Source organism: Hippoglossus stenolepis, chromosome 15 (assembly GCF_022539355.2).
Source record: "Hippoglossus stenolepis isolate QCI-W04-F060 chromosome 15, HSTE1.2, whole genome shotgun sequence".
Classification (NCBI taxonomy): domain Eukaryota; kingdom Metazoa; phylum Chordata; class Actinopteri; order Pleuronectiformes; family Pleuronectidae; genus Hippoglossus; species Hippoglossus stenolepis.
The window spans coordinates 19,798,344-19,818,428 of NC_061497.1; the positions used below are offsets into that span (position 1 = coordinate 19,798,344).

General features: G+C 41.2%; 2 protein-coding genes across 3 annotated transcripts in view; both read left to right on the forward strand.

The window, feature by feature from the left end:
- Positions 1 to 592: 592 nt before the first annotated feature.
- Positions 593 to 4,079, forward strand: sod1 (superoxide dismutase 1, soluble). Its single transcript, XM_035179416.1, has 5 exons — positions 593 to 751; positions 2,161 to 2,257; positions 2,379 to 2,448; positions 3,342 to 3,459; positions 3,683 to 4,079. The coding sequence occupies exons 1-5, from the start codon at positions 680 to 682 to the stop codon at positions 3,788 to 3,790; spliced, it is 465 nt and encodes a 154-aa protein (XP_035035307.1). The 5' UTR covers positions 593 to 679; the 3' UTR covers positions 3,791 to 4,079.
- Positions 4,080 to 4,693: 614 nt separating this feature from the next.
- tiam1a (TIAM Rac1 associated GEF 1a) overlaps positions 4,694 to 20,085 on the forward strand; it is a 72,748-nt gene continuing 57,356 nt past the window's right edge. For both annotated transcript variants that reach the window (XM_035179019.2, XM_035179018.2), the window contains exons 1-2: positions 4,694 to 4,766; positions 5,433 to 5,489. The gene's annotated coding sequence lies outside the window, so the exon portion shown is untranslated. The remainder of the gene's footprint in view (positions 4,767 to 5,432; positions 5,490 to 20,085) is intronic.

The window sequence follows — 20,085 nt, forward strand, 5'->3', positions numbered from 1 at the left end:
TTGCCTCGCAGTTTCTATGCAACTTGGATGAATATAAGGTAAATCCAGCATTATATTTCATGAAAGATATATTTTTTCTCATTTTAAATTATGCACAGCTGACAGTAATGTTACATAACAGTAAAGGCACTTGGTGATGTGGACAAAAATGAGACATTATTTCTTTTAAGTTTAAGTCAGATTTTTGCCCCTGAGTGAGTATGTGGAAGATAGTTATTTGTTACACATCCTCAATGTGCTTGGACAATGCATAAGAATTATATAGATATATCCATTTTTTATATTGCAGTGATTATTGATAGAGTTTTATCGGCCTAAGAGGCAAGATTATGCAAATATAAACTCATTGATTTGACTTAAGATTAAATGTGGAAATAATATATTTTGTGATAGTGATGATAATAATGATTCATTTTAATAATTACAAATGTAGTAATAGTGCTGGAAAATTGAATGAAACGTTTTATAACAGGGGTAATTAGGATTTGTTCACCTACTTTAATGGGGCGGTGCTTAGCATTCGGTGACCAATCAAAATCAGTCTCCCTGCTCGTATTCGCCTCTGATTGGCCGGCTGTGTCCTACGCCCGCCCCCCTAGACAGTTAAATACGGGTTGGTTGTCTGTGACTTCGACACACGTCAGAAACTTGTGCGTATTTTTGGAGAACTACCGCAGAAATGGTGCAAAAAGCCGTGTGCGTGCTGAAAGGAGCCGGAGAAACCAGCGGGACCGTCCACTTCGAGCAGCAGGTGAGTCTCGAGGCTGCTTTTAACTGGGAAGGGGAACATTTAGCCCGGTAGCCATTCAATTTAACCCCGTGCCGCTTCCATGCTAGGCTAAGCTAAGCTAGGCTCCATTCACAAGACTACAGGGCAGGTTAAGTCGGGTTTTGGGTGTGAGGCTAAGCTAGCTAGCTGCGTTTGAATGAGAGGACGTGAGGCTCGGTGTGATTTCAGGTTTGCGTTTGCTGTCCAACAGTTCAGGAAGTTGACGTTGCCGAACCGCAATTAGCGTCAAGAAAACAGTCAAATTGATATAGAGCCGTGACCTATGACCGTGTACGGCCCCTTTGTTTTGTTAATGATCAACGCTGCGTGTGTGCAGACGCCTGTTGCATAAGTTTGTGACGTGTGTGTGTAGTATTAATATCGTCCGTCTCGTGTTTGCTGAAACTCTCTCAAATGGAGGAACCTCTGCAAGCAGCAGCTTCACTAAAGGACAAAATGAGCTGCTGCACTAATTGAAACATTTAAAGGACAAAATAAACTCGTTGCTTTTATTTTCTGCTGAGTCACTGCGGGGCCTCCTCCTTGTTTCTGCCCCTGGAGATAAAACCATACGTCATGACTGGTCCCAGTGCTAGTGCATGGACCCTCATGCACACTCACCCCCCCCCCCCAGCAGAACACTGGAAGATTATTTAATCCATTGAATGTAGAGTTTATTTTCATGCATCTTCTTGCAGTGATTCATTTAAGGAGGCATGTGACTGATATTTTAAAAGGGATAGTTCACCCAAAATAGACAATTCACTCATTCTCTACTCACCACTGTGCCGATGGAGGAGGTGGGTGACGAGTTTGAGTCCACAAAACACTTCTGGAGTTTCAGGGGTAAATGCTGTTGCAGCCAGATCCAATACAATTGAAGTAAATGGTGACTGATTCTTTAAATGTAAAAAAACACAACATGGCTCCATACTTTTCCTGTGGTGTCCGTAAACTCCGACATTCAAATTCAACTCAAAATGTTTGTAGCCTAAATGTTCGCTGTGTTTTGTGGACTCAAACACTTCACCCACCCCTCCACCTCAGTGTTGAGTAGATAAAGACTGAATCTTAATTTTTGGGTGAACAGTCCCTTTAAGACACTTTGTACTTTACCCATTAAAGCAGACATCTTGAAATATTACTTTACACACACTACTGTTGCACAACTGAGAATGTATAATGTACAGATGTGGTGTTACCTATCTGTATTGGGACATTTTCATGATATGTCTTTCATTTTCTACACCAATCAAAATTTGAACTGTTTACATTTTATGTAGGTTCACTGAGTCTGGTTGGGCTGTGAATGGGATGGAAGTGGTCCCTGTTTTCTTTACCCTCCAGTCAGCACCTGGTTTTGACAGCTTCTTTGTGTCTCAATCTGTCAGAGCGATTCAGACCCTGTGAAGTTGTCAGGAAAAATCTCGGGTCTTGCCCCTGGTGAGCATGGTTTCCACGTTCATGCTTTTGGAGACAACACAAATGGTGAGTAGCTGACAAAAGGTGTATGTATATGTAATCTTGTTTGTAAATAGTTGCTGCACTGCCTGGTTCTCATTTCACCCACAAACTGACTAAATCTGAGGATTTTCTTCCCTTTTCCCAGGGTGCATGAGTGCAGGACCTCACTTCAATCCCCACGGCAAGAGTCATGCTGGTCCTACTGATGCAGACAGGTGAGCAAGTGTTTACCTGTGGTTAGGATATCTGTTTGGCAAGGGGTTGATTATCGTGATTGGCCAATGAGTCCAGGCCTGACACACGTGGGTCTGTTCATGTGTTTTGTTTGCATAATGCGCTACAATGAAGCAACAACGCAGACCACATCTTTTCATATTATTATGACAATGTAGCAGGACAAATTTCACTGGTGGGCTGCAGCCTTGGTGGATTCTAACACTTAAAACCCTTCCCTGTGGAGTCTGGTGATGTCACTGTTATGCTTCCACACTGACTAGTATTGTCTTTTCTGTTAAAGAAAATGTCATAACAGCTTTGAGGAACTTTCTTTGAATTTGGTACTAACATTCACTTGTATTCTAAGATGAATTCATTGAAATTTGGTCATGGATTAAAAACAAATCACTTGCCAATTTGGGATAAAAAGGAGCTTTTATATTCAAAAGGGTCAAATGTTTTTAAATGACAATATGCACATATTCCCATTTTGATCATTGTGTGAAAATGATCCAGAAATGCTGCTCAAAAAGCTTTGGAACAAATAATTCAGAGTGCTTAACATCAAACTAGAGGAAATTAACATTAAAAAACATACAAAAATCACAAGAGCACTGCAGCCAACATAGAAGGAACGTTGGAAACACTTTTTACTATTGGACACTTTGGAAAGACTAACAGAATTAGAAATTTAATTGGATTTTGCATAAAAAATGGAGAAGGAGGCACATCTCTAAAACAAGGATCAGGTCTTGACGTTGGGGGGGGAATCATTTCCACACAAATCTGGTCAAATCTTAACTTAACTTGTACGATTACTAGGACAAGTAATCGTTAATGTTAATCGGTAACAATTCAAGGTCAATGCAAATATTATTTTGTTTGTCAATAGGCACGTTGGAGACCTGGGGAATGTGACTGCTGGAGCAGATAATGTTGCTGAGATAAACATCTCTGACAAGATGCTCACCCTCAATGGCCCCAACTCCATTATTGGCCGAACCATGGTGGTAAGGAAAAGTGCTTTTCAGTTTCCCATTTTAATTTCCAGTGAATGAAAATCGACATTAGTAAGCCAGGTTTTACTCCACGGTTAAGTAGTTCATCTTGGTGTTTATGAGGGGAGGGGGGGATAAGCTGCAGGATACTACACTTTATTGACTGGAGCTGAGCCTCTGGGCCAGAAACTGTCAATGAAAAACATCTGACTGTGCTGCTTGTCCTGTGTTTTAGATCCATGAGAAGGCTGACGATCTTGGAAAAGGAGGCAATGACGAGAGTCTAAAGACGGGCAATGCTGGTGGACGTCTGGCCTGTGGAGTTATTGGCATCTCGCAGTAAAAAACATCTGCCAAAACTCAAAGCACTGGAAATGGCTTTCCCCCCACAGCACTTAATAAGACCAACATAGCTACTTAATGTGACAGTGTTTCCTTTTTTCAATACTCTGTTGCTTCCTATTCGCCATTCAATGGAGTAGAAGAGCCATGCTATACTGTCCCTTCGTCTTGACAATTCTGTATGGATTTGTGTCTGTTAACTAGTATTGTCCCAAAGAGTTAGTTACGCACAAGTAAAACAGTTGTATACACCTTAAAAAGTTCATCAATAAAACGTCTGTTCAATCAAATGGTGTGTGTGATAATTCTTCTGTGTGTTGATGGTTTGCAATCAAGACTAAAACCTGGAATAGTCGTGGACTCAAACTAGGATCCCTATATCATTGCAACAACTGAATACACAAATGTTTCCTTTTAATTCCAAAAAAGAGGTTGGATGTCTGTCTCTTTTTCATATTTGGGGTTTTTTGGTGGTTGGATTTAAAGTTGCCTTTCAAATTGGAATCTTACAAATGAGCAACAGGTCTGTTTCAAATCCTTGATGGGTGGACCGTTAAGTAAATGAAATTTCCCTACCATACCTTGTGCATTGTCACCTTTCACTATCCCCATCAGTAATATAGTCCTAAGATAACACATATTTGCAACAACAGCTTAGATAGTGATGGGTTGTAAAAATTTATGGCTGAAATAAAACTGGTGTATCTAAGCAATTTTTCTAGGGTAAAGTTCCTTTGATCCAAAGAAGACAAACTGTAGTGAAAATAGTTTTTAAAAATGGTGTTTAACTTGAACAATTTGTATTTTGGGTGCGTTATTTTCAAGGTTTGTGCAGTTTTGCAAAGTTGGTTCGTAGTTCTCTCAAAACCTCTTGTATTGAAAAGGCTGCTGCTCTGTTAAGCCCCTTCACTTGATTACTTGCAGCCGTTCTCAGTCTGTGAACTAGGCTCCTGAGACCAGGTGTAATAACCCACCAGGTAAGTTTCTGCACTACACACGTCTAAGCTTTTTATAGCTGAAGGTAAAGTTAATCCCCGTTTTTACAAACTAATTTTTATAACATCTTAGCGCATCAAAACGATTTTTCCCCCTATTTTTCTTCAAACACCGGCAACAGGAGCACGTGGCTAAGTTAGCTGTAGCAACATGCTAGCTGTCGCCATCTTGGCTAACTGGTGCGCAGTCACATTTCGGTTTTACATATTTTACACAAGTCAAAATATACTATGACTCATATAATATGGATAACTTACAATATGCAGTAGCCTGTATTTCCATAGGACAGTAAGTTTTGTTGGTTTCTATACTTGAAATAAAACTGAGTGAAGTATGTTTCAAATAATGGAGATTAATGCAACACACTTGAATTAATGAAACATTTAATTCCAATTACAACTAATAAGATTCATTTCCCCATGGGTAGTATTTTGAGTATTAATATTAGTAACATAACCAACATTAATTGAACACAAATATATACCTTCATTACAAAGTCAATGGAGAAACACAAAGTTCCCAAATACAAGAATTCATGTCACATTACTGAAAAGGTTAGAGATTTGTTTAAGAATTTTTCTTTTCTTTAATAAGCTTAATGATGACAGAGAACTAGGTATCACTGACACATTTTTCCAATATGGCAGAAGTCTTGGTTCACGTGCAGTCACCGAGAAGGACACCTGATCCCTGGCTGCCTGCAGGTAAGATAAATACTTGTTATTCCTAAAGGTTATTCCTAATTTTCTTAAATCTCAAAGTTCATTCAATCTGGTTCAGTTAATAGAACATGATAGCTTTAAGTTGACATCACGACGTCACCAAGGAACTACAATAACTGACAAATATCAAACAACAAAAAGTAGATTAAAGATGCAACTGAATCCAGATGCCGTACATTCTCAGACAGGGAGTTCACTGGAGGCTCTGACAGCAGAAGGTTGGATCCTGATTGATCACCTCCTCTCTGGGTTGGTGTATTTAGCTGTATCATCCTCTAGAGGGCAGAGCACCTCCTCATAACTGTAACAAGCGTTTGCTGTGATACTTCCACATGGAGGGATCAGATCAAAAATTATTTCATGGGCTTTTGTATATTTAAGGATTGGATTGTGCAAACCAGTGGCTGGAAATGTCCAAAAATCAACTCTGCAAACATTCATCCTCGTAGGAAAAAGGGCTACAGTGGAGATAATTATGTACTTTTAATAAATAACCGCTGTTGCACATACATAAAAACATGACATTTCATGAACATCTCAGACGGCCCTTGTGAACCAACCTACTAAAATATAGATAACAGGCTTTGATTGAAATTGGAATCTTTGCTTTTCCTCCATGATGTTAAACAGAACAGCTGTGCCCTGTAGTGGCCAACTCTCTCTCTCACACACACACACACACACACTGCCACAGTAACGCACACGGATACACTCCCATACACTATCCCTCCCTGCCGATAGCCAGTGCGTGGCTGTAAAAATTGCATGCTCTAAAAGCCTTTTCCCTTTGCATGGGAATGGCAGAGGCTTCCATGTGAAGTGACGTGGCTCTCTGCTCCGCTCCTGCGGGAAATGAGAGATTTGAGGCCCTTCTATGGAGTTAATACCCCAGGGAGCGATCCAGAGGCAAGCTGCAAAGAGTGTGTCAATTCGTACATGATACGCAGCAAGACGCTGAGATCCACTGCATTAGCATACGGGATGTGTCTCTTTTCTCCGCTTTCTGATAATCGACGGCTCATGAATTTAAAAGTCAGGATTGTTGGCAGGGCTGAATACGAAATGTCGAATCTTAAGCTGTTGTTATTTTACTTGTAAAAATTTACATCTGGATTTGTTTTTCGGTGAAATCCACCAGTGGTTTTTGTTTTTACCAGTTATAACAGCAGTGAGTCGGTACCATTTTGACCATAGAGAAGTCCAGCCTTTTACAATAGAGCAAATCTGCGTATGAGTTTGTCTTTATGCATGGAAGTCACTATGCTTGGGTACGTGTAGGGAGGTAGTTTCAGGCCATGACCTGAAACGCAGCCCCCAAAAATCTGCATATACAAGTTGGGAGTAGCTGTATTAGTTTGGACAGAGGCAGAGCGGAAAGACAGACTGACTGTAAAAGCTTGTATAAATAGCCTGGGAGTGGAGGTGATGAATAATGGAGACGACCGATGCCGCGGACAGTGAGCGGGAGAGGTCGTGACAGCGAGAGAGACCAGCCGGGCTTAGTATAAAAGAATGTAATGTAATGAAAAAGAATAAAATGATAATGACGATGAGAAGTGTCCAGCCAGATGTTGACAGAAGTTCACGCTGAAGGTCATACGTCAATATATTTATGGTCCTTTTGTTAATAATAGTCTCATCCCTGGATTACATTTTAAATTTAAACTTGGTGTATAGTCACAAATGGATTTCAAAGGACCTTTCCAGTAACAAAAAGGTCAGTGACTTTACTTAACTAAGGCTTGGAGCGTAACTGTCACTAATCCTGCAGGTGGAAGGTGGGGTTCAAAGTGTGTTCTTCCTTTATTAGCTTCAGGGACACCACGTTGCAATAACTTCCGGAAAGTGCCAGTGAACCAGTCTTACAAGGTTTGGTTGCTTTTGTGTTTGTTTGTGCATGATTAAAAAGAAAAGGACTGGCTGTTAAACTGTATCCAACACCCACATGTACAAAGTCACCATCGGAGGTGGCGAGGCAGTGCCCGTGGTGTTCACTGTAAGATGAGTCAGAGGCGGAGGTTCTTTTCAACCAAGTTATGTAAGTGGGAAGAAAAGCACTTCAATGGCATGCGAGTATGTACTTCTATGTACTTCTGTGAACTTTGTCTGTAGAGGATTGTTTTTGAATATCTATAAACAGCCATCTTTGTGCTCAGAAACACTGCTGACAACAACCAGTGTGGCCACATCTCTAGTGGTGGCTTTCTGCTGTTCTCCCCTCAGGGCTGCAGCAGTGCACGTATGGCCCACCACTCCAACTGAACACTTTGCGACAGGCTTTTACTTGTTTAACAGCTGCATGCAGTGCACACCAATTCCCCACCCATCTGGAAATTTGATGAGGAGAGGCATATTTGCATACTCCTGGGTATCAATCAATGGGAAAAAATGAGAAAAGCTCATTTAGGTCAGTGGCTTCCGAACGGAGCGGTTGGTCTCACACAGGAAGATTGTATTAGGTTGGTGTGATTTAGGGTCCGGCCGTTAACTGCATGCACACAATGTACACGTCTGGAAACAAACACAGGAACTCCAGTCTCTTATTGAAGTATTGGCACTCACTCCCCTGCGACTCTCCACCATTCTCCAGGGTGAGAGTTCACCTTCCGGTACACCGTCCAACACTGACATTGTGGGCACATTTTAGACACCAGGAACCACAGGTCAGGGGTGAGATGCCATAAATGGCGCCCATTCTACGAGACATGGTTGCTTGGTAGACAGACTAATTACAAGGCCCCTGTGACCTAACCTCTGACCCTGAGCTCTGAGTCATGTGATCACCCGAGTGGAGCCCCTCAACACGGCTATCTACTCTTGCTGTGCACTTTACCCTCCATTTTTGGCTCCGTATCTTGATATACATAGTTACCTCCACCAAGGAGGTTATGTTTTGACCCCTGTTGGTTAGTGTGTTAGTTGGTTTGTTTTGGTAGCAGGATTACAGTTGCTGCAGCAGTAACTCACTGATCTCATCTCACGAGATATGGAGTTTTAATAATTGTCACTGTTTTCCCAGGGAATAATTCACGGATCTTGAAACAAATCATGCACATTATATGTATGTTTAAGAATTTAAGTGATTGTTGGGCCTTGTGGAGGTGTGCGCTCTCCTGGGTGCCATACTAGTTATGGAAGGACAGATATTCAAGTGTGTGAGTCCTGTTTTATCTGTGGGAAAATGGTTCAGGAGCCTTTTAGTCCAGCAGATCAACCCGAGTAGGCTGCACTTCTGTGTACAAGCAGTCGAGAGACGACTCCAGAGGGATTCCAAGGCCTATTTAACACATTACACCCTCCCTCTCATCCATGGTCAAACAGCAGTCCTGGGCTCTGACCTTTGAACTTAGTGACCTGCTAAACCGGCGCGACCATAACTCTCACCTTTGCTCAAGAGGGTGCTTATTATTCTTTCTAGGATGAGTGGTTGTAGGAGTCTCAAGACTGTTTAGCAGACTGCTGCAAGAAACAAGGCAGAGAGACAACAAATGATTGGATATTTGACAACTGAGTACGTTTCCAGACGCTGACCTCGTGTTACATTCCAGAGATGCTTCTGCGTTGAACTCCCGAATGGTCAATGGCAGGAATATCACATGTTGACCATAATCAAGTGACAGCAAAGATCTTACACATCTATTTGCTATACTTTGCGAACAAATACATTACACACAAGATTTTACAAGACAAATAATATAGGATTTATACACTTGAATATCTTAGCAGCTTGTTATAATCTCTGCAAATTCAACTTTACTACCACATACCTAGCAGAGCACATAAGGTACTAATACCATAGTCGATCGCCAACAAATGGCCAAGAATTCAGATTACAGATTCATAATTTGAATCATTTATTAAGCAAAAAGGTAAAAAGTTGCGAATTTCATCTCTTTAAATGTGATGATGTGTTGCTTTTATTTTTAGTTTGGTACATGTCCCATCTGCTAACAAGGAGGTCATGGGGATTTATGACTTGTGCTACAGCAAGGCCACCAGGGGGCGATTTAGATATTTTGGCTTCACTTTTGAGGAGCTGTCATGTTGACCAACTTTATTTACAGTCTGTGGAAAGTCAATATAAAATGTTGTGTCAAACCATCTTGTTGAAGTTGTATGTGAACTTTAACCTCCTGCTAGTGCTCTAGTAAAACTGAGGGATCAGCAAAGTCAGAGTAAGATTAATCCTCAGGGAACAATGAATGTTCATAACAAAATTCCAGGGCGATCCACACATTAGAGATATTTCTCTCTTGGGTGAACTGACTGACCAAGATGTAGCATTGGCTGAAAATAACCTACAGTTTATTATATTATAAAAATAATCATAACAGCAGCCCTAAACAAACCTCTAAATGTACAATAAAGTATAATATAGTAATATGCAGGTATTGGTTTATCTACATAGTTTGTAATATGTAAATTGCACATTATACAACATATGAAATCATCAGAAATGATCCGTGCTTTACTCCAGGACCCGTTCATGTGGGTTTTATTCCCTGCAGATAGACTCTGGATTCAGTTATTCAAATTCATTAGACATTTAAATGTCATAGCAAATATTTATCAAGGAGTTACAGGAAGAGGAAGCAGTGAACAAGATAAACAGAGGAAACCAGTTCACCAAACATTGTCGGCTTAAGTCGCAGGGAGGACGGTGACAAGGAAAGAGTCCAGAGACACTGTACACTTAACCAAAAAGACAGATCAGTCTGTATTCGCACTAAACCAAGAGCAAGTGTGTTTGCATGTATGTTTAATCTGCAAGGTGACCTTCCTGCATTTCATGCTTCTTGATTATTCTCTCTGCGTGAGAGCTTATGTGCATGTGTGTGTGTGTTTGTGAGTTTTCCATTTAAGGCTCTTATATGTGTGTGTGAGATGTGCAGCTCAGGTGTGAAGTGTTCTGCGGTTCCCAGCAGAGTGAAGACCACTACACACTCCTCTCTTGTCGAGGGGGGAGAAGGGGAAGACTGGGCGGGGGGGTGGAGGGAGAGAGGGAGAGAGGGAGAACAGAAGATGGAGAGAGGGAGAACAGAAGATGGAGAGAGGGAGGGAAAGAAATAGGGAGAGAGGATCACAGACGGACCCTGTTCTTCTCCTACATAGAGAATAGAAACTCTACATTGTCCAGACGACAGTGACAGTTTTCATTTCCCTCACAGACTCTCCTCTCTTTTACTCTTCAGTCCACTTTTCAGATTTTTTCCCCTTTCTTCTTTCTTCTGTCTATTACAGTTAATGGAGTGAGTCTGAGCTCTGACCTCATGGTCTCCGAGATGAAGGATGAAATTACTGTCCTTATATGCGCATATTTTGCATTCTTTTGAATTACCCAGACCGAAATTATACACTTTACCCTGCACATTTAGCTAAATTATTCATCTGCTGCTGAAATGATTTTGGAAAGTAAAATATGGTCCTGGGTTCAGAACTGTAAAAAGACTCGCACTGCATCGTTTTCTCAATATATTATATTATTAGGGCCCGAGCACCGACCGATTAATCGTATTTTTGTTGGCGTGAACATACCCGAAAACTCACCATACTTTGCGGGCGCGTCAGGAGTAGTAAGGCACAGTTGTACACGTATAGAGCAACAAAGTCCGTGGTTGAAGATAATGCAAAAAAAAAGTAAGTTGTAACTCCACTGTACATTGTACAATCGCCACCCAAATTGACGCGTTTATCCTTCCCGCGGAACGCTAAAACACAAATCGCCCTCCCGGTGGCCGCATCAGGTCCCAAGTTTGCATAGTGCTTGGGCCCACACAGTGCTAGTTATTATTATTACTATAAAATGTCAGAGTATAGTGAAATATTCCTTTTACAAATACCTGTCTGAATAATGACAAAAACAATCTTCAAATCTTCACAATTTATACTTATACTATACTTTTTTTTTACCATTTTGTCTTGATAAATACCTTAAAAATCCATTTGCGGTTGTTATACTAATTGATTATTCTATTTATATCAACTAAAGAAGACAGCTTGACATTCAGGAAGTCTGGAAATTGCCCTTTTCAGCTGGAATGTGTATCTTCTTTTCTTCCGAGCACTTGATCTTATTTCTTTTCCCATTTCTGAATCACAAGGGAAACATTAATGTGTGTAATACAACCTAAGTGCTCCTCAGCAAAAGCACTTGAACTTTACTGTAGTGCTATAGCTTCATCTAACGACATCTTATGCTAATTCACTTGCATTAGCCAAAGATAACCCACCCAGTATTTATGTTAAGACTCTTCTTTATTCTCTCATACATGTTAGTGACCATTATTCACAGTTGGTCTTGTGGCTCATAGTAAAACGTGCTCGTCCTGGTAGTTAAACCTCTCATATTAATTACTTAGTGCCCTCACTCTTGTCCCGGACGGCAATTAACCTGTTTTAATTGGAGTGGTGTTGCCGGAGGAGGTGAGACAACATCACCTGCAATTACAGAGAAACTGTTACAGTGAGAGAGATTATTTTTACACCAGCAGTTAGTTTCAGCTGGTTGTCCTCGTATAACCTCATTTGTTACAGTTCAAAGACAGTTTACTGATTAACAATATTGACTGGCACCATTTATCTTCTCCCTAAATGCCCTCGTTGGACCATTATATGGAGTTAGTCTTTTTATTACAGCAGTTTAGTGATTTCTTTTAATATTAGTTAGACTAAAGGTATTTGTATACCAAGTGATATTAGATTTTTAAAAGTGTTGTGACTTGTGCAAATTAGCTGAATTGTTTGTACTAATGTGATTGATTGTATTCTTTTTAAATTTTTACAGCTCGTAATAATCTGAATCAGAGGCTGAAGCAAACAGTGTTTCCCACTTGACTGACCAGTTGCTATAGGACATTACTCTTGTGGACTGTGTATGTTACTGGATTAATTACTAAACTCTATTTTCTATGGTCATACTTTTATTCTGTGTGCATGAAGCACAATGTCACTAATTTAAAGACTTTTTTCTATAATATCTTAAGTCTAACACTTGTTTGTGCAATTTCATTGTTTTTTTGGCTAAAATCTTTGTCAATCCAAATTTGTATTTGTGTGTTTAGCTGCATAACCTGACAATTTGAGACAAACAAAGATTCTCCAAAGTGAGGACTAGTTTATCGTCTGATCTTGGATTTAAATTAGAATAACATTGGGGTAAAGAGTGAAACCTATGAGGAGAGTTGTTACTTGTGCATGAGCATTTATTTAGTCTCTGGCTTTCTATTATGTATTGATGTTGTGTACCAGGATCAATAGCTGCTGATTAACTGTGACCATGAAGCCAGTTTCATGCTTTAGCTGTGTTTCAAATTGTAATGCTCAATTAATCAGTCCAAAAATATATATAATAAGAAAACGGAAAGAGGTTATCAGGAGGGCAGATTGTCACTGTTTCAGGAAACCTTCCTGATTGCACTAATTTAGTTCAACAGTTTGTTTCATATCCATTCTTCTCATTTGAGCCAGTGAAACCTATGTTTGTTTGTGTGGAGATCCATTGTGTGTGTGTGCTTAATTGAGACATATGACCAGTGTTCCTCATGTAAATCTTCTAAATGAAAATCAATTCAACAATCCCCTAATTCAACATCAGACGGGCTGTTCAAATGCCACAGTAACTGCAGGAAAAAGCTCATTTGCCAAATGGAAATGGTACTTATCATTTACTTTGCAAAAACACGGCACATAATGGAAGAATAAATCAATGCTTTAAACATTTCACCAACAAAGCAACCAACAAATAAATTAATCCAGGGGTCGGGGAAGCTCACAATGATTGTAGAGGAGGACGGTATTTCAAGCTCACACAATAACTTTAAATCTTCTCTGTTAACCGGCTTCTTTACAGCAATTAGTTAGATAGTGCGAGACATTTGTTCACAGCAGGACCATTAACAGTTTCTCTTGTCTGTGTATTTCTGTTGTCACATGTCCAGATGAAGTATGGATTGTCCTGAGGCTTTGTGAGGTTCACTGAACTAAAACCCTTCCCCAGCTTGGCAGCGTCCCTCACCCCCTCTAAACCCCATCTTTCTCTGCCTTCTGTTGTCTGCCTCTTACTGGCCGTATGTGCTTCTAATTATTTTAGGTTGCCAACGAGCACAGCACAAACCTCATCTAGGCACAGATTTGTTCGTAAAAGGTCACACCAGCAAAAGCACTTTGTCCTGGTTTTCTTTTTGCTGTATAGCAGAGGACAGCGGTGCTTGGTTTTGCTGATGTACACAGAAAGGTTCAGAGGTGCAGTGTGTCAGGTGACACCCACACGCCACAGTATCTTCCACCTCTGCAGACTGAGGGATTTTACAGTTTTATTGCATGTTTGTGCAAATGTGGACAATTTCAGTTTTTTGTGTTGTCCATAAATTTGTTTTTTAATGTTCAAAAACACAAGTGGATTTAGAATTTTAATGAGTGTGAACTTGTTTTGTTACCTCCTTGTCAGCAGCAGTAAACCTCATGGGGACTAAAGCCCAGTCCGAATGATGCTAAACGTAATTTCTGAGGTTCTAGTTAAAGATAGGGGTACGATTTGTGGTTAGGTATGAACTGGTCATGGTTAAGATTAGGCATAAGGTTTTGGTTACACATACCAAGCTCTAAGCCCTCTGAGGTAGAAATGTTTTGTCTGTGGATGTTGCACATGTTTGTGCACGTGTGTTTGTGTGTGTGTCTCCTCTCGGTCTTTGTGTATCTCTCTCGGTGGGTGGTAACTATTAAACTCTCCAGTCAGTCCTTTGGGAGCAGCCATCAGCCCGTCATCTTTTGGAGGAACACCATACCTTCTGATGCTTTAATCCCTTCTTTCCTCTCCTCCCCTCCTTTTCCCACACTCAACCTCTTAACCTCATCTCCCTTCTTCTCCTCCCTCCCTCCCTCCCTTTCAGTCTCCTTTTTTTTGCTGGCTCTGTCAACTTTCAGCTGAAGTGGCTGAAACTCAGTCGACGCAGCAGTGGCTGTGTTAAAAGCTGGGATACTACAGCGCGTCGGTCGAGTTCAATGCCAAGATGTAGATGTTGATGTTATTTATTTTCATTGGCTTTCAGCTGTTTAGGTGTTTAAATTAAACAAACTTAGAGCATTAGAAATGTCTGATTCATAGACTGTTTATAAACATGTCTCCACTTCCCCCCACAATCCTGAAAGAAGCCAAAATATCCCGGATACGAACGTCGTCATCTTTATCATTCTAGGCCAGAGTCTCTGCTGTTAATCGTGACATTTCAATTCATTTTCAAAATAATTAAATCCAAACTTACCGGAAAAATAAACACTTGACCAAATATCTGTGTGATAGGAACTAACTAAAATGACAGAAACCTGAAGAATCTTTCTGAAGAATTTATTTGATGTGTATGTGGCCCATGTCCCATCCACTAACATGGAGGAGCTGGGGTTTATGACCAATACTGCAGCCAGCCACCAGGTGGCAATCAAGAGGCTTCGGCTTCAGTTCTGGGGAGCTGACACGTTGTTCATCTTCATAAACAAACTATAGTCTAAACTCCTAAACATCATATGTTGTTTAATACAGAATGTATCACCATGTGTAATAAGATTAAGAAGTTATAATTTTATGTTCGCCACCTTAGTTAAGCGTGTCAGCAAAATGTATCCATCCTGAATTAGAAACCTGTATTCAGTCCGAAAAAAGCCAAAGTTCTGCAACTTAAGTCCGACTATTGAATGGATAACTGTCAATTTTGCACGGACATTCATTGTCACCAGAGGATGAATCCCTTTGACTATGAAGATCCCCTTACCTTTCCTCTCTGAGTTTCACTGAAGTAGTTTTCATTGCATTGCATTGACACTTTTGCTGCTGGAAGCAAATCCCATAAATTTGTGATTGTGCATCCCAGAGAATCTCATTTCCATTATTACCACAGCACAAAGACACGGTTTCTTTTTCTTTTACATCTTTCGCATGAACAAGTGTTTGTCTGCCTGTCCGTGTTACACAAATATACGGGTGATATCAGGGCTTAAGGCCAGCGGTTACTGCAGGATGCTGTGTTCGAATCCATTTCCGTCCTCGTCTAAGAGCCTCTGATGAGCAATGGAATCGTTTGATGTTTTGCGATAAGTGTTTGAGCCTGTGTGTGATGTGTCTGGAGCGTGCTTTAATAACAATAGCCCAGAATGATGTGTGTGTGTGTGCCTTTGTATCACCAGAGGGGCCTGGGTTACTGGGTTGTGTGAGTAATGAAACGAGCTGTGCAGTTTGCGCTCATGAGTTTGTGACAAGGTCAAGAGGTTATGCGGTGGGTGTGCAGCCTGTCTCTCTGTCTTCCTCCCTCACATCCTGCATTAAAATCTCCCACTGACACAAGCACACGGGTTCTTATTCCATTGCCGCTATTCTTGGTTTTGTTTGTTTGTACTTTGTTGTAACAAGTACGAATTAGAGTGTGAGAGAGACGAGGAGAAGAAGAGATGGAAATGCTAATTTCAACATGAAAACAAAAGGGACTTACTGTATACACTGTTCCCAGCTTCCCCCCCCCCCGGCCTGCTTGTATCCTAGATAATCATCTCTGAATGCAGCAGCCTAATTAACACTGCTCACTGTTTACATTGATGGGGATTATAATTGAGAATGATACAGTAGATTTACACCCTTGATCTGGAGGTTTCTACATGTACAGTGTAGAGGACACATTAAGTCTTTATAGCTGAATCTTATGTGATTTTCTGTGATGTTGGTTGTTTGGCAAACGTGCTGCAAACATGCCCATTCTCATCATCCCATGACCTCCATTTACTGCTTTCAGACTTGAAGTTCAGACATTATCCTGAAAAATGTCAAAGTTTATGAGAAACAATTTGCCATGTTGATGATGTTTCCAACACGCAACAGCCACGAAACTGGAAGAATCCAAATATCTTTGGGTTATGTGGATAAAGATTGACGGCAAGAGACCTGGTCAGAATTTATATGTCCTTTTCTGCCTCCTGCATGATCTACCTATAGGTACCACCTCTCGTCTGAAGAGGAACTTTTCCTGTTGTTGTGAACAGGAGTTTACGTCTGGAAACTCTTTTAGTGAAATTCAGTGTTTGAGCACAGCTCTAGTTCTCGACTCAGCATTTCTGCCTTGGTTTTGCCATCATTGGCTTTTAAACACATAAGTAATCTTCTCTTCTACACATCACCACACAGATCCTCAGCAAGTTGTTGGATAAATCCCGGACTCTTGCCAGATACGTGAAATATCATTTGTTTGCCTTTGGAAATACATGTGCATTGTTTTTGCCTGTTTTAATCTGAACCCACATGTGGACGCTATCCTGCCTTAAACCTAGTTGATCCTGAAATAAAGCAGTGCTGACTGTGGCGCTCTGTCTTTCTGTTTATCTCAGCACAAGCTAGAAGAAGATATACACGAGTGTGATATAGTATTAACTGTTTAGTGTCTTTAGGGGAAGGATTTTTGTTTATATGATCTGTGCTGTGTGTCAGGGAGCATCTGCAACGTTGTGTGTGTTGTCAGATAAAGTTCGACTGAACATTATTGCTTATATGTTTTTGCACTTCTTGGGGTTTTCAGTTGTTTGTTTGTTTGTTTATTTGTCTGCAGGATTACGTAAAAACTACTCAAAGTATTTCCACGAAACCTATTGGAAGGAGGGGACAGGGGTCAAGAAAGAACCCATCACATTACAACCTGGACAAAAGGGCAGATCCAGGATTGTTTTTTCCACTTTCTGTAACATCGTGGGATAATTTCACCAATCTCCCAGAGAATAATACATAAATGGAAAAAATAGGGAAAACAGAAATACTATATTTAGGGTACTGATGCAATTTGTTGCAGCTTGATTGAATTTAAGGTGACTGCTGGGTCTTGGCGGAGGTATATGCTCGACTGAGTGGCATTGCAGTTTTCTAAGTGAATGAGGGATTTACATACTGATCTAATGTTCACTCGTAGGATGCACGTTGATGTCACTCTGTGTGGCTGCGTGTTTGTTTTAAATTGATTACCAGGGGTGGAACATTTCCACTGTGTCTGTCAGATTTCACTTCTCGTTGGAAATGCTTCACGTGTGGATATCTGACAGCAGAGCTCAGAGTCAGACACAAGGTCATGTTTCCCTCCTGCATGAACCGTATTAACAAACCGCATGAGTGCAGCAGCAGGGTTTAGACGCAGCAATGCAACAGTGACCAAAATAAATAATACACATTGTTCCTCTGTTATAACTGCACTGCAGGTAATGAGCAAACCTCCCCTGCATGAATATTCATTAGACCCATAGCTCTGGGCTAATGTTGCACAGATGTGCGCTGTGTGACCTTGAAGTCTAAGGGACCAAAAATCTATTGACCCATTAGCAAATGTTAACATTAACTCGACTGTATACTTAGCAGGACCATTTATTTGCTCTTATCCAAAATTAAAATTCATCAAAAAACAACTGCAGTTTGGTTTGCATCACATCCAACATTGGATATCCCTGCTGTGTTTTTTGGCATGACTACAAAGTGATTATGAAATGTAATATTGGCTGAGAGTGTATATAGGGGCTGAATATGAAGGCTTTTATAAAAATGCATGATGTGTCTCAACTTCCTCCCACTGTCTAAAAATGATGTCACAATTTCCAGGATGTTAGCGCTGCCATCTTGCTCTTTTCAACCGAATTTGATTGCGTAAAAAAAACGAATTAAAACCAAACTTATCTAATACTTAAACCTATCATTCTGAAAAATGTATTTAACGTGTACTTTGACTTTTTAGTTTGGTCCGTGTACCACCCACTAACATGGAGGAGGAGGAGGGGTTTATGACCTGTTCTGCAGCCAGCCACCAGGGGGCAATGAAGATCCTTTGACTTCCCCTAAAGGGAGCTATCATGTCGTCCATCGTTATATAAAGCCTATAGCTGAGAACTAAACACTGCTTGTATATGTGTGTTTTGATGTGTGTGTGATTGTGTTTTGTGATTGTGTGTGTGATTGTGTAGGCCCCATAGTGGAGGTCGGGCCCGTGTGTGATCAGTTACACTGGATGACTGATGAAATTGTCAGACCCAGGCTGTCCATCACGGCGTTCCACCTGACGCACCTCGTTGTTTCTTTGTGTTGATGATGACGGGAAGCAGTCAAACACCTGATGCCTGCTTATTCTCCAGCCGAGGGCCTGTCACTCATATCTCCTCCTTATTAATAAGTGGGGTTGTGTCTTTATACCTGTCTACCTGTCCAATTTATTTTTATATCTAGAGCCTGCCCGTGTGTCTGTGTGTGCATTCAACACATACAACAGTGCATGTGCATGCATAGTGGAATGGCATGCTAATGGGAATTGTAATAGCGCTAGACAGGGATTAGTTGATATGACCCTAAGCAGTGGAACTAGCAACCGGTAGCTGCAAGAGAAAGGTAGCAGCCTACTATTGTGGCCCAGCAGTACATGCATTATTCATCAGCTGCACACGCATGACTGGTGATAATGATTTTATCACATCTGGCAAGGTGGGTGTGGGGTGAATGGGCGTCCTCACTGTGCATATGTGCACATCTTCTTTTTTTTGTCCCCAATACAGTATGTTCATGAATTTCTATACGACGTGTTCATATGGCAGGAGGCATGAAATGGGAAACCAATCTTTGTCTCCTGCCTTTATAGCTCCCAACTTACATTACCTTCCCCCACCAGCACATGTGCCCGCGATAACGTCTGATAAGGATTGAAAGGTGGAGTCCTTTGTGCTGAGAGGGCCGGCTCAGGTGTGCAGCAAGACAGGAGGACAAAACCAGCTACACTTACAGCGCTGCTACCAAACGGGCTGTTTATTCAGCAGAGAACGCGACTGCTGAATGGGCTTTGATATCCGTTTACTCCTCGCTGTCTTAACCGCCGACCGCACGGCTCACACAACAAACAGAGAGCGTGTTCATGTAACAGAAGCAGCGCGGCAAATGAGTGAAGAAAGAGCAAAAACAAGCAAACAAAAAAGAAAAACGCCCAACGTCCTGATGTTTCTCCAGCCCGCCACTCAGCTTACATAACATCCTCCACCTGCTGTTGTTATTATTACCTCTCCTGCATTCGGCCTGTGCTAACATGCCATCGCTGTCGAGTTGTCTTCCACTTCCTCCCCCACTCCTTCGGGATAATTGCATTACAGCTCAATAACAGTGTGTTTGGGTAGGAGTGTGGGAACTGGTTGTCTAAGTCTCCGTTCATCCTCTCAGATTGGTTACTTCCTGTTTCAGCCGGCTCCCAGCAGGACACGACCTTCTCCATCTATATTGTTAGATAACGCAGAAATAAAAACAAGCAGGGAGACAGAAGGGGAAGGGGACAGACTTGGAAGAGGTCTGATGAGTCCACAGGTGCTAGGAGACAGTCGGACTCACAGCGTATGTACACGTACGTACAGATAATGGTTGAAACAAGCAAATAAACACTGCAGTGGTATTGTTTGAGTTTGGTGCTGAAATGTCATCATGTGCCTGGAGGTCAAAAGCCGTGGATGTGTTATCTGCATACCAGAGTGCACAAGAGTTAGTGACTTTGTTTTTGTGGCTATCTCATCGCTCTCCCCCGTGGAGACGGTGTCAGGT

Bases quoted from the DNA above. Each gene is read 5' to 3' on its own strand.
- sod1 (XM_035179416.1), top strand. From the start codon at position 680: ATGGTGCAAAAAGCCGTGTGCGTGCTGAAAGGAGCCGGAGAAACCAGC. The intron at 752-2,160 runs GTGAGTCTCGAG...TCAATCTGTCAG, and splicing joins CCGTCCACTTCGAGCAGCAG to AGCGATTCAGACCCTGTGAA. The intron at 2,258-2,378 runs GTGAGTAGCTGA...CCCTTTTCCCAG, and splicing joins TTTTGGAGACAACACAAATG to GGTGCATGAGTGCAGGACCT.